The following is an 18,988-nucleotide window of genomic DNA, read 5'->3' as shown; positions in this document are numbered from 1 at the left end:
TTGAAGTCTGAATTTTAGCTAGTAATTGTAGATTTATAACTCATGCAGATTTATAAATCATCTCAAGATTACACAAAAAAGCAGGGTAAACATAAGGTTTTATTTTTTCATTGGCATCTGCTGGCCCACTGACACGGATGAACTATAAAAAGAAGAGAGGAATTACTCAATTTAGAGGGGCAGTCTTCTCTTTGAGATGCACTGCCTATTCACACTGCTGTCATGATGCACCTGTGCCTCGTAAGTAATATTGAGGAAGATCTTTACAGAGTGATGTCTACTGAAGAGTCCTTGAAACTAGAGCAAACAGTCAAAAATGGCAAACGCGGCATCTCCAACTGTTTCTTCATTCTGGTGAAAAACAAGCTCTGTGTTGGACTACGCATTTTAAGAGGGATAAAAAGTTGGTTTTGGAATGAGTATGGACAATGCATTTTACATTAAAAAAAAAAGAAAGAAAGAAAGAAAAAAGGCAAGGCACCTCTAAGGCTCTAGGATAGGTAATTGTTCTTACCTCTTCAAAAGACTCAGACTCTACTTTCGGCAAACTGTGAGCAGTTCTGATTAAATACTGAAGAACTAACTGCTACAACAGAATTTTTGCATGTGCTACACCTAAGCACATTTTTGGAGGTCTCCCTGCTCAGATTAAACTAGACATGAGATATTTAAGTCTACATTTTTTTAATGAAAATCATACACACAGCCTGAAACTAATTTGAATAGAATCTATTAAACTGATCTGTTTTTGTGAATTAACAAGTCCAGCAGAACAGGGTAAACAATCAGTACTAGAAACAACAAGCTTTATCAAGTACTGTCTCATCTTATGAAGACTGACTTGTCTCAACATTCTCAGTAGCTTTCAGTAAGTTAAGTACTGTGGAAACAAGAGTATGAGCAAGAAACTATACATCAGACATGAAATCCAGGAAAAACATCTAAGAAGAATCCTCTCCAAAACTGAATGGAATTGTTGGCAATATATATTTTCCATAGATGGAAGTAGAATAAAACTCCTTTTCAACTATAATTCAATTGTACTTGTTATACCACTGATTCCTTTAAGGGAGAGAAGATCTGTGATTTCCCCATGATGCAGGTATGCTTCTGTCTACTTTGGTGGCAATAGATGAAAATTTGTTCCTGTATGCAAATTTATATATACAGATATGTATTCCAAAAGCTTCACAGAAGTTCACGTCCTTTCAAATGTAACTAACTAAAATATCATCTGAACTTGATACTTGGAGCTGTGTGGCAGACGAGGTGGCTTTGCCTGTTACTAGAGAGGGAAGAGAAGTAATATTGAGTTTTATGAATAGAAGCCTTGATGGACTTCTATAGATAGGAGATGCAAATGAAAGTCTGTTTGGGGCTACCACAGCAGAGAGAAATTTGATAAACTACAGGATCTACAAAGAAGATCAAGGAAACTAAGATGATAATCAAGCTGATAAACACACACCAAAGACAAAACATTGGCTTCTCTCTCCCATTCCAATCCCCCACAAATCCTGAATCTCTCTGTTACCACAACTGAAAAGATGCCATCCTGGCTAACCGAGAAGAACTGTTTTCAGTGGTTCTAAGAATTTGTGTCTACCTCAGTGTGACTCTCCCAGATGTTATTATGGATAGCATTACTTAGAACATTTGAAGTAGCCTTACGAAACCTGCCTACTGGGAAGTTAACATAAACATAGAATAGCTCTTGGGCATCATGTAGCTAAATAAATTACACAATCAAATGAATATAACCAGTGTTTTCTTGACAGAATTTTACATTGATCTAAATTAATATCATACAAATAGGGATGAATGAAAAAAAGTGCCAAGATCAGTCATAAAGACTGTAAACTCTGTATACACCCATTTATGAAAAATCTCCTATATCTCAACACACTTCACAATTAACAACTACTAGTGTTTTTCACATTAAGATATTTGTCTTTAAGTCCCCCTCAGTGAACACTAGTCTACAAAAGACAAACATAAACTGCCAGGATTTAAAAATGGTTAAAAGACAACAACAATTTCTTTTTTCTAACTGGTCCATTTTTATCTCATATGGACTTGAGAAACACTTGAATTATGTGAGAAAGTTTTGAGGATAGGCAATGTCTATTGTACCTTCTGTACAGAAGGTATTAACTAGTATGTAAAAAATTATATGGCAATAAAGAGATTTTTGCATATTTCACCTAATTCAAGCTTGAATTTAATATAACGTAAAGTTTGAATATTTAAATTAAAAACATAATATCTATTATATATATATATCTATTTTATATATATATATATAAATATATAAAGAAGTAAGCAATACATGCATGTTGCATTACCATAGCTTTGTCCTTTGCTTCAATGAAAAATGAAATTCAGGTTAACATTGCTCATTTGAAACACGAAACTATAAACTGGTTCCCTGATTACCTAAAGCAATGTCCACTTGATCTTGTAGGTACTTCATAACTTCATACAATTATTTTATGCAAAATATTGGTAAGACATAAGAACTGTGGACATAATCCTCAGTGTTTTGTATTTACATAACTGTAACTTAATAACGTGATAAGCATCTTTGTTATGCTCCAAACATTCAGGTTATTAATTCAAATACAAATCATATGCAAATGTTATCAAACTAGTAAATAGACAGTCTGTTTGCCCTTGTCAGGTCCTATTTCAAAACCTTCAGAGGTATATTCCGAAACAGATGAAAATGTCTAACCCCTGATAGGGTACAAGACAGGAAGTCCCATATTAAAATACTTTTAATAGAAAACCCTTTTCCAGAAAATCTCTCATGCGTAAGTGAAGAACCTTCCTTCAGATATGGTTCTTCTTGGGACAGTAGGGGGCTCACTGGACCTGGTGAAGCTACTCAGATGAATGCAAGTCATATAGAGCAAGCTGCATGTTGTGTATTGTAACTGTATGTGACATTACTACAGCAAACCAGTTCAAGGTACTAGAAAGCTCTATTAGGCAGTAATAATTTTGATATGAAACATTTCTGTTACACTCAAGAAAACAATTTAAATGGAAGTTGTAAAATTAGAAGAGCAACATCAGATTAAGACATGTTTTAGTACTAGCAGTTTGTCAGCCAAGACATCCATTTTCTCCTATAAAATCCATCCAAGGTAGGCAGGATATAAATGTTATGCTTTATCTCAGAGAATTCTTTTTTATTTTTTTTTTTTTGTGAGGAGCAAAGGCAAGTGTTCTTTCTTATCTAGAAATCTATACTTTCAGAATAGAATATAATTTTTGGTATACAAATATATGTTTCACATAACTGTTGAATATTCGGTTTTTACCCGGTACTTATGAGCCAATATTTTGCTGTGTTTTGGTTGTAACACAGAAATTCCCATGCAGAAGGTGAGAGAAAGCTAGCTTCCAAAATCTAGGAAATCTGAACAACTTTTTTTCCAAAGCAATGATGGAAAATGGAATCAGTACCACTAATCCAGAAGGAAATAAAGAGTTCTGTATTCAGAGCAGATGTGGAACAGAGATCATTAAACAAAATTTAGTATAAATTTCGTAGAATGCAAACAAAACAGAATATTGATTGGATATTTATTATTTGGACATTTTCTTTTCAATAAATTAAAGAATTGTTAGGAGAAACAATACAAGAAAATGTAATTAAAGATTATATTGCATGAAAAGAAAAACAATGAAAAAAATTGGTTTAAATTCCTATTCAACAGCAACATGCCACAGTTTTCTGGCTGCAAATCTGGGAGAACATAGCCCTGCTCCTTTTATTCTTTGTATTTGTGTTAAAGACTTGTATCATGTGATGTAAGTTGCATGGGACAATGGAACTAGCACTAATCCATGGGCAGGAAAAACAAAATAATTTGCTTTCTAGAGTTCAGACCTTGCAAAGATATTTAAATAGCCTTAATGCTAGTTTTAATACACACTTGAAACACCTGTTTCAAGATTTACCCTCAAATCACCCTTTGTTTTCAAATTAATTTGTTTTCAAATAGATATCAATAAGACAACAGAAAATCCGAATTAATTCAGGTAATATTATTCTACCTCTCTTTCATCCATCTTCAGCCATTGTTTAGGATCATCCTCAGTAGCTAGGAAAGCTATCAGATCTAAGGAAGTAAGCCTTGTCTGACGTCTGGATGACACAAAAATAAGAACAGGCTTGGCTGGAGAATGGCTTCGAATTGCTGTTGAGAAAAACAGAACTTGAGAATTGAGCTCTTTAATGACAAAACCCACAAATTCTGCTTGTAATACCTACACAGTTGATATACTCTGTAATACCTCTGCTGATATACTTTGTTCTGACAGACAGAAACAACTGAGTATAAAACATCTCTGAAAAATGACACAACTGCTCAGCTGAAGCTGAGATAATTTGCTCTGTTACTTTGGTGATCATTTTAATATAAAAATTTAAGAGAAGCAATTAGAAAAGAAAAAAGAAAAAAAAGATGAAACACAGAAGCTGGACAAGCTTTCTAGACTTCAAAGACTGTGCATTTCTCTGTCTTAGCCCAATAAATAAGTTATGTTTTTCTAAGCTATTAGGATATGTTGTCTTTGGCTAGGTGCCACGAAGGCCCAAAACTTGCTTTCTGTTTGGCTTGATTTACAGACTGCATAAATTCATGGCTGCCTGCAAAATATCATTTCAATACAGTAAAAATAGAAAGAAAAGGTTTAAATGGCAGAGAGTAATCTTTGAATAGCTTATGGTGGACATCATGGAACACATCAAAGAAGTGTTGTTTATTAATTACTGTGACACATTTAAAGCAATTATGCCTTAAGACTTTCTTAAAAAATATTTTCTTGCTCTTCCCATGTTTCAAAAGTTTCAGGTTCCACCAATTTTTTACGATCTCAGGAATAAGGATTAAATTGAAGTGCTACAACTTTCACTACATCATGGCAAACAAGTGGGGGAAAAAATCTACAGATTTTTTTAACATCAACAAGCACTAGAAGTCTAGACAGTTGTATGTACTTGGAATATGCTCTCAGCAAATCCATTTCTGTTTTCTCATGTAATCCTCATTCTACTGATTTTGTTAAAGAATTATTTCTGAAAATTATTTCATACTATACAACATTACATATCATTCTTCAGTTTATGAATACTATCCTGCATATATACATACCATATAATTGTGAAATTACTAAAAAAGGATAATTAATGTGTATTTATACCTTACAATTATATATGCCAGTGTATCTATAGATTTTAAAAGCCCAGCATCTAATGGATTTCTGTTGCTTCTGGAACAGGTGTGGCATAACAGCCCAAGACAGATTTATTGTTCATTAGTGTTTTTGTACAATGCTCTTGTGGAGGTGTAAATAATCTGAGCTGCCAAGATTGGTCTCTAGTCCACAATCAATACTTTGCTTCTGTCATAAGGATAATTAAAGCAGCTAAAAAGTCACCTCACAAATGTCACCTCAGAATCAACAACAGTTCACATTAGAAAATTTATACTGGAGGTTATTTTTAGTTGATATAATAAATATTCCTTATGCAACCAAGATAAAATATGTTCCAATAAAATATAAGAGTTTTTCTTAAATCTATCCTGCATGCTAGTTTTGTTACGAATAAAAAATTGGAAACAGAAGCATATCTGGATGCACTACAAATTTTGAATTTTATGGTTATTGCTTTGAAACTAGAATTATGTGAGGTTAGCCTGACTTGCAACTTCTGTTTACAATTTTTTAATGCTTACAGACAATGGTCCATATGAAAGTGCCTCAGCAGATTAATAATATGAATGGTTTTACTGCTTTCTAAATTTCTAATATTTGAATTATATTTATTATAAAAGAAACAAATGTTTCTTTATGGTGTCAAACATTAAGAGGAAACATGTTTTATTTTCCCTTCATTAGTACTAATTTTATTCTTATGTTCTAAACACACTACATTCCACCGTTACATGTTACATGTGCAGTGCTCTTTACATTTCAGACAAATAGCTTTGGGTCATTAGCAGATGCAGATTCCTTGTATACATGCCAAGAGGACAGACAGTAATACATGTCGTAAGTGTGCTGCAAATGTACTGCGAAAAGTGTTCAGAATCATGCTTATACATAAAAAGGAAAAACGTCTGGGAGCTTGCTTACCCTGAAATGCAGGCTTGTTCATGCGAGCCATGCGAGGACAGTAATGCTGGCCAGGGAATCCCTGAATGTGTACCTCTAAAGGAACTGGACGTACTGAAGGTCGGAAGTTGAACAGACCCATCTACAAGAAAACATTTTTTTCAAGTTTAATCCTGAATTATCTTACAAATCACTGTTTTGCTTTCCCGCAGCACAAACACATCTTCTGAAACATTTTTCATACCTGATTAATATTTAGCCAATCAGCAAGATCTCTGGCATTTGCTAATGCAGTGGATAAGCCAACTACTCTTACAGGCTTCTCTGTGTGAGATGAGATGAAGTTTGTTCGAGACACAATGACTTCCAGTACTGGGCCTCTTTCGTCCCCTATTAAATGTAAAGTACATTGAAAAACAGAGATAGAAAAAAAAAAGTGCAAGCACAGTTCTTCAAATTTATCTATGATTCTGATAAAAAATAACAAGAAAGAAAACTTTGTTCACCTAGCAGATGGATTTCATCTATGATGAGAATGGAAACTTTCTGAACATAGCTTCTGTTCTGCCAGCTTCTGCTGACACCATCCCACTTCTCTGGGGTAGTAACAATCAGATCAGCTTGAGCAATAGCTCTCATATCAGGAGTCACATCTCCAGTTAACTCTACAACCCTGTAATCAAGAAAGATATTTTTTCAAACTACATAAAACTGGCTTCATAGTGCTTCAGAACATCTTAGCGTTCCAACATTAATGCTTAAAAGAGAGAAGAAATAAAATTATACAAAATCAGATAGTTTCTGACCAAATACTTTCCATCAAGATTTTCAAAGCTATTCTGAGATAAAAATTGTTTCTAGCACATACCACATAAATATTAAATATCATTCCTTTGCAACACTACAAAAAATGAAGAGGGTGAATATGAGTCCCAAACAATACACTGCTTATTTTTCAAAATGCAGATACTACAGAAATATTATTATGTTACAACGTGATTCATAACATCCTGTCATAGCACAAAAGCTTTCTAAAACAAGTTGCTGCCTGCTGATGTGTGTAGATCTTTGGTTTCTCTGGTTTGAATAATGAGGCTGGACTGTAGCATATCTGCATTTGTGTGTGAAGCTACGTCAAGAGTAGAGCAGAAATTATGCTGGAGTCATTTTTGGGGGAATATTAGTGGAATTCTTCCAGCTGCTTTACTTTATTATCCTTTCAATTTCTACAGACATTATTTGAGAACCATCATTTTAGACTGAATATTTTTGACATTTCTGTAACACATTCTACATCTAATAAAAATCCTTCAAAGTAAAGTGCCTCTTCTATCCAACAATTAAGTCACAAATACTAAAATCAATCTCAAAAAGGAAATACCACCTGGAAATAATTTAAAATGATGAAATAAATAATTTATTCTCACACATTATTAAATAACAGCAACAAACTAAAGAAGTGCTGCCAGTAAATAAGTTACTGCTATGATAACAGCAGGAATCTCACTGGTAATTTTGTGTACACTGAGTAGTACCTCCTTTTATTGAATATCGGAGTGTGCTTTGAGTTTTAATTCACAAGAAATCTGTATATAGGAGAGTGAAAGGCATTATATCCTATACATATACTTTTTAACTCAAGAAAGTGTAAGTTTGGAAAACATCAACATGACTATACTCCTTATATGTCATAAAGTAACAGCTGATTTCCAACACCTGTGAAGATCAGCAAAAAATTCATGAGGCCAAGGAACAAATCTATATTCCACACTTTATATAATAAAGACAATATATGAATGCTGCTATATAGTTCATATAACTTCTACGAGATCTTTGATAGATGAGGATTCCATTGAATGCTTATTTTGAATTGCAGTTTCAATTACCAAGAACACTGCTGAGAGAAATCTCAGCTTCATATTTGATATACTGGCAAATAATGAGAATGAAAATATGTAGACATCGAAGTGTACCTCTTTTTTCACTTCTGATTTTGCTCTCACAATGACTACTGATAGCATTTTAAAATTTTTTAACTATTAGAAATTTGAAGGATTATATACAAGCAAAATCTATTTTGAAATACTCAAAAGTATTCTGTAGATTTTATCCATACTTGATGGGCTGTTCTTTTGCTTCTCATTTCTTTGATTAGGTAAGGAGAAACATACTTTTTACCAAGTTTTTCTTCAATCCTAACTTTCCAGTCCTCAATTCTCTCACGAACGAGTGCTTTTAAGGGTGCAATGTACACTGCCTGCAAAAAAAAAAAAAAAAAAAAAAAAAGATACTTTTATTAAATTGTACCAATACGAAAAGAAAATATTACTTGCAAGATTTTGTCATTATCTGCAAATGCATTAAACACATATTCCTCAAATTACCTAAACAAGGACTATATTTAAAATAGACAAACCTGAAAACATTACTTTGTTTACTGAGCCATTAACAAATAAATAAATTGAGAAACAAATGAATAACTCACTTAATTGGAAGTATTTGCTGCACTACTTACTATAAAAATCCGCTGAATATATAAATAAAGCCATATTTTCCAGGACTAGAAAACCTGGAAACATGCATTCTAGAACAAAAACAATCAGAATTTCCAGCATGTAATATCTTACCCAATTTCTAGGTATGTCACTTACTTATTAAAAAAAATACAAGTTAAATTATAGAGCTGATTACTCTGAGTAAAATGACATAATATTGTCCTCAAAGTAGCTTGCTGTGCAGGGTGGAATACCTTGACGTATAGATATATTTACAGATTTATGATTAAATATTCTGAATCTCTAGGAAGGTCTAAGCAGGAAGAAACTGCTGCTGAAAGAATTCACATATGTTTTTTAGAACATATAGCCAGATTTTTGTATTTATTAAAACTAAAAAAGTACATTCCCTGAAAAAACGGCTTTTTCATATTTCCAGTACATAACCCAAAAACAAGTCTGAGCTTTATTTATCATAGCCAGGACTACCAAATTACCTGAAGATACTAAGATTTCAAAGACAAATAAGTGATTTATGTACATTATTTCTGATAAATTCAAAGGCTATTCTTTGATTAAATCTCACAAATAGATGTATTTTCCAGAGAATTTAGAGCTAAAAAGTGCGTACCTAAGACGAGCTAAGTCAAAATACAGCCACATATTCACTTTGAAAACAAAACTCCCCAAAGCAGAAATGCTGAGCTTTAGACAATTTGTTTTAAGGTTTAATAAGAGAATTTTTTCTCTATTTTTTTCTCTAATAGAGAATGTTTTAATAGAGAATAGGCTTGCAGTAATTAATTACAATTTATTTATTTAAATATGAGAGAGAATGGAGCTAGTTGTATTGACATGGAGGGTAATTAATTGCTTTAAAACAGGATTACTGCTAGTAGAAGATTAAAGGCTAAGCAAGAACAACTTAGGTAAAGCAGACAATTACAGAAAAGGAAAACTAGTATGTTGGTATGGTGTGTTTTCAAATTTAACACCAATTGCACACTGATTAATATATAAATTTGAAATAAAAGCATACGCATTTTGTATTCAGACAGTTATAAATTGGAGAAAACAAAATTCAGTTTCGAATAGTCTTCCTAAGCTTCTGGGCTGCTGAAAACATATACTAAATGGTTCTAGGAAATCTATTTTACAAACCTTTGATGTGGGATACTTGTTAAAAACTCTAAAGATGGCTAATTCAGCTGCAACAGTCTTTCCAGAACCTGTAGGTGCTCCAAGAAGAACATTACAGTCTGTGTGATAAAGTGTATGAAATATCTGGGTCTGGATAGGATTGAAGTGTGTGAACTTGTAGAGGACTTCATATTCTGGATGTCCTAAGGCTGTGACAGGCAAAGGTTGAAGATCTAGAAGCTCTACAAACACAAAATAATCATGAGTGCATGACAACAGATGCCATCACATAACAGAGTTTACTATGAAGCTAAAAATATTAATATCTTAGCGGAAAGCTCCCACTGGAAATGGCTTTACCTAATATATCACATAGAATTCACATTGGGCTATTGTTAACTTCCATGAGGAATACTGAAATGTTGATTTCACAGATCAGGTATTTCTTGAATTATTATAGTTAGTTTCTGACAGCTACTTTTTTCCAGTTGTAGTAAGTTCTAAACTCACTATACTAGATCATATGCGTTTGCCCATCTTATGATAACAGAAGGATGAGTAAGAAGACGGCAGTCTGCATATTTCAGGTTCATGAAAAAGATCTTTATAGTAAGAATGAAGAACTAAAATTCTTTGGAGCGTCTCAATTAATGGAGTAATGCAAATCAGAGGAGAACAATTAAATTCTGAATTTAATTCTTTAAACATGTAATTAAAGATATAATCTCAATAAATAAACAAACAGCCCTTCAATACATGATTCTCAGTATATGTTGAGGGCATCTGCTATCCAAACAATTAGATTATGGAATTTGGAAGATGACATATATAACCAAATTGGATTTGGAAACCCACCAAATTAAGGAGACTGCACTGAATTCTGCTATGCAGATGCTTGCTTTGAAGTTGGTCTTCTATTTTTTTTTTTTTTTTTCCTGTGGCTAGAGGTCTCATTTTCTTTTCAGGGTGCTTCACATAAAGGTATGATATGGGAGTTATGAAATCTACTGAGACAATTATGCCTAATATTCTTCACATGCTTTTCCCTGATACCTTGTGGATGTTTTATCATTCCCACTAAAACTGATTTCTTGAGATCCGTTGAGGAGAAAGGTTTTCTGTCTAGCAGGGCCTCTATGTACTTCATTGTTGAGTGGGAACCAGATGGGAATTGAAATCAATTATCATAAATCCTAGAGGCTCCATAACTGGTGATGTGTAAATATCTTTCTGTTTCTTCTGAATAGTAGTCAGTGATCAGTCAATTAGATAAAAAGGTTACACATGCTTTTCCAGACAGTGTAGGTACAGTATAACAATAACTAAACACTTCACAAACACATGTGAACTTACACATGCCAAAGGACAACATCGTATGAGAATGAAGTATTTCTGAAGGCAGTCACTTCACAGACTGCTAGATGAGCCAAATGTAATTACAGTGAAAAGGTCTTACAATGACATCAGGCACAATGAATGTACAAAGCAATTTATATATCCAGAAAAAAAGAAGCAAAACACAAACACATGCTTCTGTGCCAAGTGTTAAAAAGGAGGGGGAGAGGAAGGCCATGACTTGATCAGCAGTGCTGAGTTGAAATTAGATGTTCTGTACTATAACAATGCTTGCTATGATGCATTTATGTTAGTAAAAATAGTGAAAAGTTGCCTATTCCAAAATTTTAACTGTTTTTCCTTTGCCGAATACTGATTACAATGCAACCTTCCATGCTAAAATTAATTTGAACCAGTCCACAAGAAATGTAATGACTATAAGTACTAAGACATATTGCAACATACATATTTGCCTAATTTTATTGTCAGTTTCAATTTTCCTCTGGTGAACCTGGAATAACAAAAGAGCTGCTATAATGCTGAGTCAAAATAAGCTGGATTTTAATATTTTAGAGAGCTCTAAAAATTGAAGAAATAGTATCAATAATACAATTATGACAAAATGAAATAACATATACTTCTCTATTATGAAGAATGAGTTAGAGATTTATTACATTATTGTAAGGAAAATCAATGCAAACAAGAAGAATGGAAAGAAAATGATCAGATTTCAAATACCTGTGTGGGGTGGATGTCTCTCTGGAAGAATCAGATGTTGAAAATTTATGATACACACAGCCTCTGCTCCTAACCATCTATCAGACACAGCTCGAATGTAATATTGAGAAGGCAGAGGCTCGAATATTGGGATTGTAAACACCAGTAGTTGAGGTTCTTTAGTAATGACCTAGTGCAAACATTGTGTAGAAAATAATTACTGAACAGACAAATCAGTAACTTGACAAATCATATAGATTGCCTCACTTTCATAAGTATTACTAACACAAAGCAATAATTATGTGTGCAACTCCAAACGCAAGATATTTGCAGCTATAAGATAGTCCATCACTGACAATAGATTTTGCTTCCATTTACCTCAAGGCAAGACTAACTCTTCATCTTTTCTTTTAACAGAAAAAAACATTATAATCTTTCCTTTTTTCATCTGAAAAAAACTGTCCCACCAAAAGAGTAGAAAAAAAAAGGGACACCTAAAATTAGAAAACATCTTTCTGAAAGTTCAGGCTTAAAATGAACATCTGAAAATGAAAGCTCTGCTTCTGTTTAGCACAAAATTCTGTTTGACCATACAAATTTATTTCTTATTGAATTGACTTTTGTCTTGCTATGAGATTCTGAAGAAAATACATTACCTGTTTTTTCTGAACGATGAAGTACTCTGAATGATAAATGTGATCATTAGTAGGGTCTTCTACCCAAATCCACCAAGGCTCTCCAACGGTGCCATGTACCTTTAAGAGCAGAAAACACATCTTTATTGTACTTGTAGTGAGGTTTCCAAGATTTGCTGGGTATATCAGGTGTATTTCTAAACTATGCATGTTTACAAAGGAATACAGAAATAAAGAAATCAGAGATATGAGCAATATAACATTTCTAATTAATCTGTCTGCTTAAAGATCATATTGCAATAAGAGTTTCCTTAATGTGCATGTTTCCTTAATGGACATAATATAAACACACCAAAACAAATGCCTCAGCTGTCTATAAATAGACCGAAATGCCAAGGTTTTTACCAGGATCCCAAAAAAGGATTTCTTCTGTCTTTTGTTCACTGTACTTCAGTGTTTGAATTCTGTGCATAGAAACACTGTCTTGCTGTCTGTCAGAAACATTCTTTCAGCAAAAGTTGTAGTGAATTCTGACACCCTTCTCTCCTCCTCTCTCTTACTCCTTTTTTTCTAGAAAGAAGTGGTTATCAGATTCAGAATACCGTAGCTTGATCTAGTCACTGCTATAGGACACGTGAGAGGAACACAGAAGCACAGAATCACCAAGGCTGGAAAAGACCTCGAAGATTGTCCAGTCCAAACATTCACCTACCACCAATATTTCCCCACTAAACTATCTCCTTAAATGTTTCTTGAATGCCTATAGGGACAGTAACACAACCACCTCTATAGGAAGCCGAATTGGAGCACTTGGCCACTCCTTCAGAGAATAAATTTTTCCTGAATGCAACCTGGTACAACTTGAAGCCATTCCCTCTGATCCTATTGCTAGATAGGTGGGAAAAGAGGCTGATGTCCATCTCGCCACAACTTCCTTTCAGGCAGTTCTAGAGAGCTGTAAGGCCTCCTCTGAGCCTTCTCTTCTCCAGACTAAAGAATCCTCTCCTCATAAGACTTGTGCTCCAGACCATTCACCAGCTTTGTTGCTCTTCTCTGGACACACTTAAGAGGTTGGATGTCTTTCTTGTAGTGAGAAGCCCAAAACTGAACACAGTATCCGAAGAGTGGTCCTCACCAGAGCTGAATACACCTCCCTGGTCCTGCTGGCAATGCTATTTATTGTGCAAGCCAGGATGCCATTGACCTTCTTGGCCATTTGGGCACACTACTTGCTCATATTCAACCAAGCCCCCAGGTCCATTTCTTCCAGATTCTTCCAGTCAATCTGCCCCAAGCTGGTAGTGTTGTCTGGGCTTGTGGCTGAAGTGCTAGACCTGGCACTTAGTCATGCTGAACGTCTTCCAGTGAGCCTCAGCCCAACAATCCAGCCTTCCCAGGTCCCTTGGAAGTGTCTTCCTACTCCAACTATCCCAACTGAGTATCATCTGCAAACTTATTGAGGGTGCACTTAATATCTCCATCCAGGTCATCAGCAAAGATATTAAACAGAACAGAGCCCAGCATCGAGCCTGGGGAAAACCACTCGTGACTGGCTGCCAGTTCTTTTTCCAAACCATGGGCTGACAGTTTCTCCACCATACTGTAGGAAACAGTGTCACAGGTTTTGCTGAAGTCTAGACTACATCATGTAGACTACATCAACAGCCTTTCCCTCATCCACCAGGAGGGTCAGTCAATCGTAGAAGGAGATCATGTTGGTCAGGGAGGACTTGCCTTTCATGAACCCATGCTGGCTGGACCTGATCACCCAGTTATCCTGTACATGCTGTGTGAATTACATACATACAGCTAGCTATTGATGAACCTCATACCATTTAAGAACTGATGCATACCTATATTTTGGACAACTGCTGCCCTAAAACTGTGTCTAATATATGATTTGGTTATTAATACTAGTTATTCTGTATTTCTTTTGGACTCTTCCTAGCTGCAGAAAGGGTTATTTGCCCTGTCTGGATATGTTCCTTGGCTACAACAATACAGTAAGACTTTATGACTCGAATCTAGCTCACAAGCTTTTATTAAACTTAAGAGCTCCCAGCACTAAAGATTGCAGCCCATTAAGTATCAAGATAATGATGTCATACTTAATGTTTACCAAAGTGTATCGATTTGCCAATCCCTTGTAAAGGTAAGTACAAGATTCATGATGGGATCATTCTAGAATTATGAATCCAGGTAAAGGAACAGTCTTAAAGAACATGAACTGTTACCTAATATTTTTAACATTCTGATGACAGTACTCTTCTAAACAACTTTTCAGAAAAGCATGTGATAATGAAGAAGCAATTTTGGACCTTCAGTAGCTGAACTGAAAAGGCACTTATCCATCTTTATTAACTATTAAATTTAATAACTTTTTCTGTCTCACTAGATAGAAGTTTCATTTAATAAAGAAATAAGAATACCACAAAACAAAACAGCAAGAAACAGCTACCTGATAAAAAAAAAAGTAAAAAAAAATATTGAAGAGATTTTCTAGTTTTGATGAGTAGCAATATGCAAGGACTAGAAGAGCTCAGTATGTTGAACTGACAAAAAGCTTACAATATTTCCGAAGCAACTATTAGGAATACTATATCAAAGGGTTGTAGTAAACATGGGCAAAATCGGCTTTTTTGCTATAACCTGTCAAGTACAGAGCTGAAATATATGATTTGAATTCTGTGCAGACCACTTTTCAATTTGTAAAAATCTAGAAGAATATGCTAAAAATAGACTGAGAAATTACTTTGTATTACTATGGAATTAGCTTAACATGACTTTTTTTTTTTGTATTTGATAGCAATCAGGTAACATGGATGAAAGATAAATGATAAAACTTGTTTCAATCATAACAAAAAATAATTCTTATTAAAATTCATGTTAGGAACCCATTTAAACATTTTTTTTTTTGTAATAAATCCAGGTAGCAAGGGAAATCTGACCTTACATATTTTGATCATTAACCTTCCATTCTCAAGCTAACTTGGTGAAGCTTCCAAAACAAAAGAAAAAGCCTTTAGGCAGGAAAAATAAATTCCAATATCATCTAAATGTTTATGGAATAAAACTCTAATTTGCTTGTGATTAAAGTAAATTTGTAAGGGGATTTATAACTTATTTTTTAATAAAGGATACTTAGTAGGCACCTTTCAGAATGATAATTTCCCTTATCTTCTAAGAGAAGAAAAAGACAAATATGCTTGCCCATTCTCTCTGTAGAATGTTTCAAAAGTACAAGCAACAATACAATGCCCCCATGTGGACATTTGCATTTTCATTTAGATTTCTCTTAAACCTATTTCTAATTAACAGATTCAGAATGGAAGGGTGTGGGTATATGTAAGCATCCAATTAATACCTTGACTTTTCTGTTCAGGCAAGTTAAAATACAGAAAAGGCATTGATGCGAATATATATTTGTAAAGCCATGAAGTGCAGCAGAACTTGGCATACAGTACAATCTGTATTACATGCCTTTATTTTATGAGTTTGACATTCATTTATATTTTAGAAAGCCATCTGTGTCTCCTGTTTTCTTGCTTCTCCTTTTTGGGCATATAACTCAAATCTGTGTGTGAGATGCTATTGATATTCAGTATAAGCACTTACTTCAACTTGATATATACACTACAACCCTGTTAAAATTAATAGAGATAAAAAGATGATCTTTGGGTGCCTTCCTCTTTAAAGCTCTCTAAGGTGATTCCATTCCTATTACCAAAATGGCTTTGCAGCTAAAATAAACATTATTTTCCTATCCAGATAGTTGTGGCCTCCCTGTAATTGGAGCTAAATGAACACTTCTGGTTTTACCCCATCTATTTTTTTTTATTTTTTTTATTTTTACCTGATCGTTCCACGTGAAGTCAGGAGTGATGTTCAACCGAACTCGAAGCACTGTGCGAGTTATTGGTTGAATTGTTACTTCCATTGCAATGGAGGGGATTTGATGAACACACTGTTTGACCTTTAACCCAATCTTCACGTGATGCAGCATATGACCTGCCAAGCAAAGATTAGTGTAACAAATTCATATTTACAGGAAAAATAATTCAACTCCGACTTTCAAATAGGCCTTTAGAGGGGAGTATGACTGTTTTGCTCCTAGTTGTGTAAATGTCTGAATCTCTTGACCTGGCACATCAGGATGTTTTGTGATACTTGAATTAGGAACTCAGAGCCCAGAAAAGTCAGTACTAAGTCCTAAGGGGTTAAAATAACTATTAAGAATTTACACAGAAAAAAATATTATGTGAAGATAGTTTCTTTTCTTTACTGACTTTTTGACCATGCTCTTACCAAGTCACACAGCTCTTCCTAAAAGCTTGAATATTGACCTTTTACTTGACGAAGGGCACAAAATCGAACTTCTACAATTTCTGTGTAGAAATTCAAGGTACATAGAAACTGGATTCACAGCATTGAATAAAAGTAAATGGCTTAAGATTCACGTGACTAATAATCATCTCATAGCAGCTTTGATTTTTTAGAAAGGAAAAACTAAATGCTGCAGTATTTATTATTTTTTTTTTGCACAGTCACGATAAAGTAAGGCCATAAAGGATCATATTATTAAAAAAAAAATAAAAATCCTAGGCAGCATTACAGCATGAGTAGTTTTGCAATTAGAGACAAAACTTCAGAAATTGTGTTAAATAAAGGTAGATGCCAATTGTCAAAGACTAATAAGGTTTTGCAGGTAATTAGTCTTCTTCATGCCCCAAATCACTTTCTGTATCATGATCCCAGAGGTGGACTTCTGAATCTGTAGAGTAAAACCATTGAGGTTTTGTACATATATCTTCTAGAGGACAGTAAGTCTCCTGTCCCAAAAGCTGCTTGTTAAATCATTATTAAACTTTCTATTTTCTTTTTCATTCTTTTTGATAGTTATAAGAAACTATCAACAGCACTTAAGAAATATGACAAACTTCTAAACAAAATCTGTCTATTCTAGAAGACAGGTATACTTGAGAAAAGATGAATAAATTTTGCTTGTTCCACAAAGATGGCCAACTGTATTCTGAAAATATAGACAGCCTATCTCAAATACCACAGTCATTTCTTGGCATTTCACAAACATTATGGTTAGTCAGCATAGCGAGTAGATTGTTGTTGGTCTAATTCATGGCACACTGGAATCCAGGATCTGGGCACACAACACAATTTCCCTTCACTGGGAGACCCGGCCCCTGTCTATCACCAGTACTTGAGATAGTCAGCTAACTCCTGTCTTTTTTATTCTATTCCTAAAGTAACAACAAACTTCGAAAAGGTAGAAGCAGTAACACTAAAACTATTTTATGGAACAATAACAAGCCTGCATCTGGAAGCTGTGTCTTTCATCATTTCTTTGATTTTGAATTCAAATAAAAAATGTAAGACAAGCAAAGCCTAGTTGATAGAAAGAAAGGACAGAGAGGAAGATGTATGTCAAGAAGTAGTTCTTCAAAAAAGAAGCACAGACTAACCTGCTTTGGCATTTAAATAAGGCTGAAGAACACAAAATATCATGGCACATAGTCACCAATAACTTGTTTTCACAGTAAAAACATAAGCCTATTTTCCTGCTAAGTTAATATAAAAGAAAGCTACATGTTCTACATATACATTAATATTTATCTACCTTGTGTATGTTAGTTCCGCAAGCTGAAGGAAGCAAAATTATTTTTGTATTTTAATACAAACTTCTCGTTTCTCCAAAGGCAGGTATGGAAAGAAATAAGCATTAAAAATTAAAGAATAAAAACGCTAATACTATTAATGGAGCAATATATTGTGTCAAAAAACCCCTGCACAAATATGTAACAAATTAACAATTTGTGATATATTTCTGAATGAAAAAAACATTAGAAAGCTAGAACTTAAATGTTTTATTTTTAATAACTCTAAATTACTATTTATTATAATGTACAGTTTAAGTGGGCTGGATTTTTTCTCAGTCCTTTGGCTTAGTTTGTTAAATAAAATAGTTATCTTGTTAAATAAAATGTCTCTAATTCTGCAAAATTGAAAATATTCATTCAACTTTTTCCAATTTAATTTTAAGCACATAAAAAAGCTTCCTAAGATAAGATTTCTTATCAAATAAGAAATATCAAATCAGAGCTCGTAATCATCTAAAAAGCAATGACTAAAAACTACATTTTCACTGTAAAAGTATGCACTTTAAAGCACAGAAGTTTTTTTTTTTTTTTTCCTCAAAAATCTGACATTTCAGGAGCAAGGAAAACCTAAGATCTAAAGGATTTTCCCCTAAATCAGAAGAAATATGCTGACATAAGAAAAAGAAATATATTACAAACAAAATTTATTTTCTTAATTTCAATAAGCTTGAGGATATTTTTTCCAAGGAGTATATACGCATATACTAGAAAATGTGATCATATGGTTCAGCCAGTTTGTGGATTTTCTCATTTTCAGTATGTCAAATCCCTTAAAAAAATAGTTTTTTTTTTTTTTTTTTTTTTTCTGCAAAGAAACCAATGACATGATTCTCCATGTTCAATGAAAATTAATGCAGTGTTTCAG

General features: G+C 33.8%; 1 protein-coding gene across 1 annotated transcript in view; it reads right to left on the bottom strand.

Moving 5' to 3' along the window:
* Window positions 1-18,988, bottom strand: part of ASCC3 (activating signal cointegrator 1 complex subunit 3) — a 254,014-nt gene that overhangs the window by 61,593 nt on the left and 173,433 nt on the right. The window contains exons 22-30 of the mRNA XM_085217585.1: window positions 16,305-16,459; window positions 12,473-12,571; window positions 11,838-12,006; window positions 9,786-10,006; window positions 8,301-8,386; window positions 6,636-6,802; window positions 6,374-6,519; window positions 6,151-6,271; window positions 4,066-4,208 (exon numbers count right to left, since the gene is read on the bottom strand). Coding sequence (XP_085073711.1) covers window positions 4,066-4,208; window positions 6,151-6,271; window positions 6,374-6,519; window positions 6,636-6,802; window positions 8,301-8,386; window positions 9,786-10,006; window positions 11,838-12,006; window positions 12,473-12,571; window positions 16,305-16,459 — 1,307 coding nt within the window. The remainder of the gene's footprint in view (window positions 1-4,065; window positions 4,209-6,150; window positions 6,272-6,373; window positions 6,520-6,635; window positions 6,803-8,300; window positions 8,387-9,785; window positions 10,007-11,837; window positions 12,007-12,472; window positions 12,572-16,304; window positions 16,460-18,988) is intronic.

This window comes from Meleagris gallopavo, chromosome 2, assembly GCF_905368555.1.
Source record: "Meleagris gallopavo chromosome 2, MGAL_WU_HG_1.1, whole genome shotgun sequence".
NCBI classification, from domain to species: domain Eukaryota; kingdom Metazoa; phylum Chordata; class Aves; order Galliformes; family Phasianidae; genus Meleagris; species Meleagris gallopavo.
Note: the sequence above shows the minus strand (reverse complement) of the source record. Positions and strands in the feature narration are given on the sequence as shown.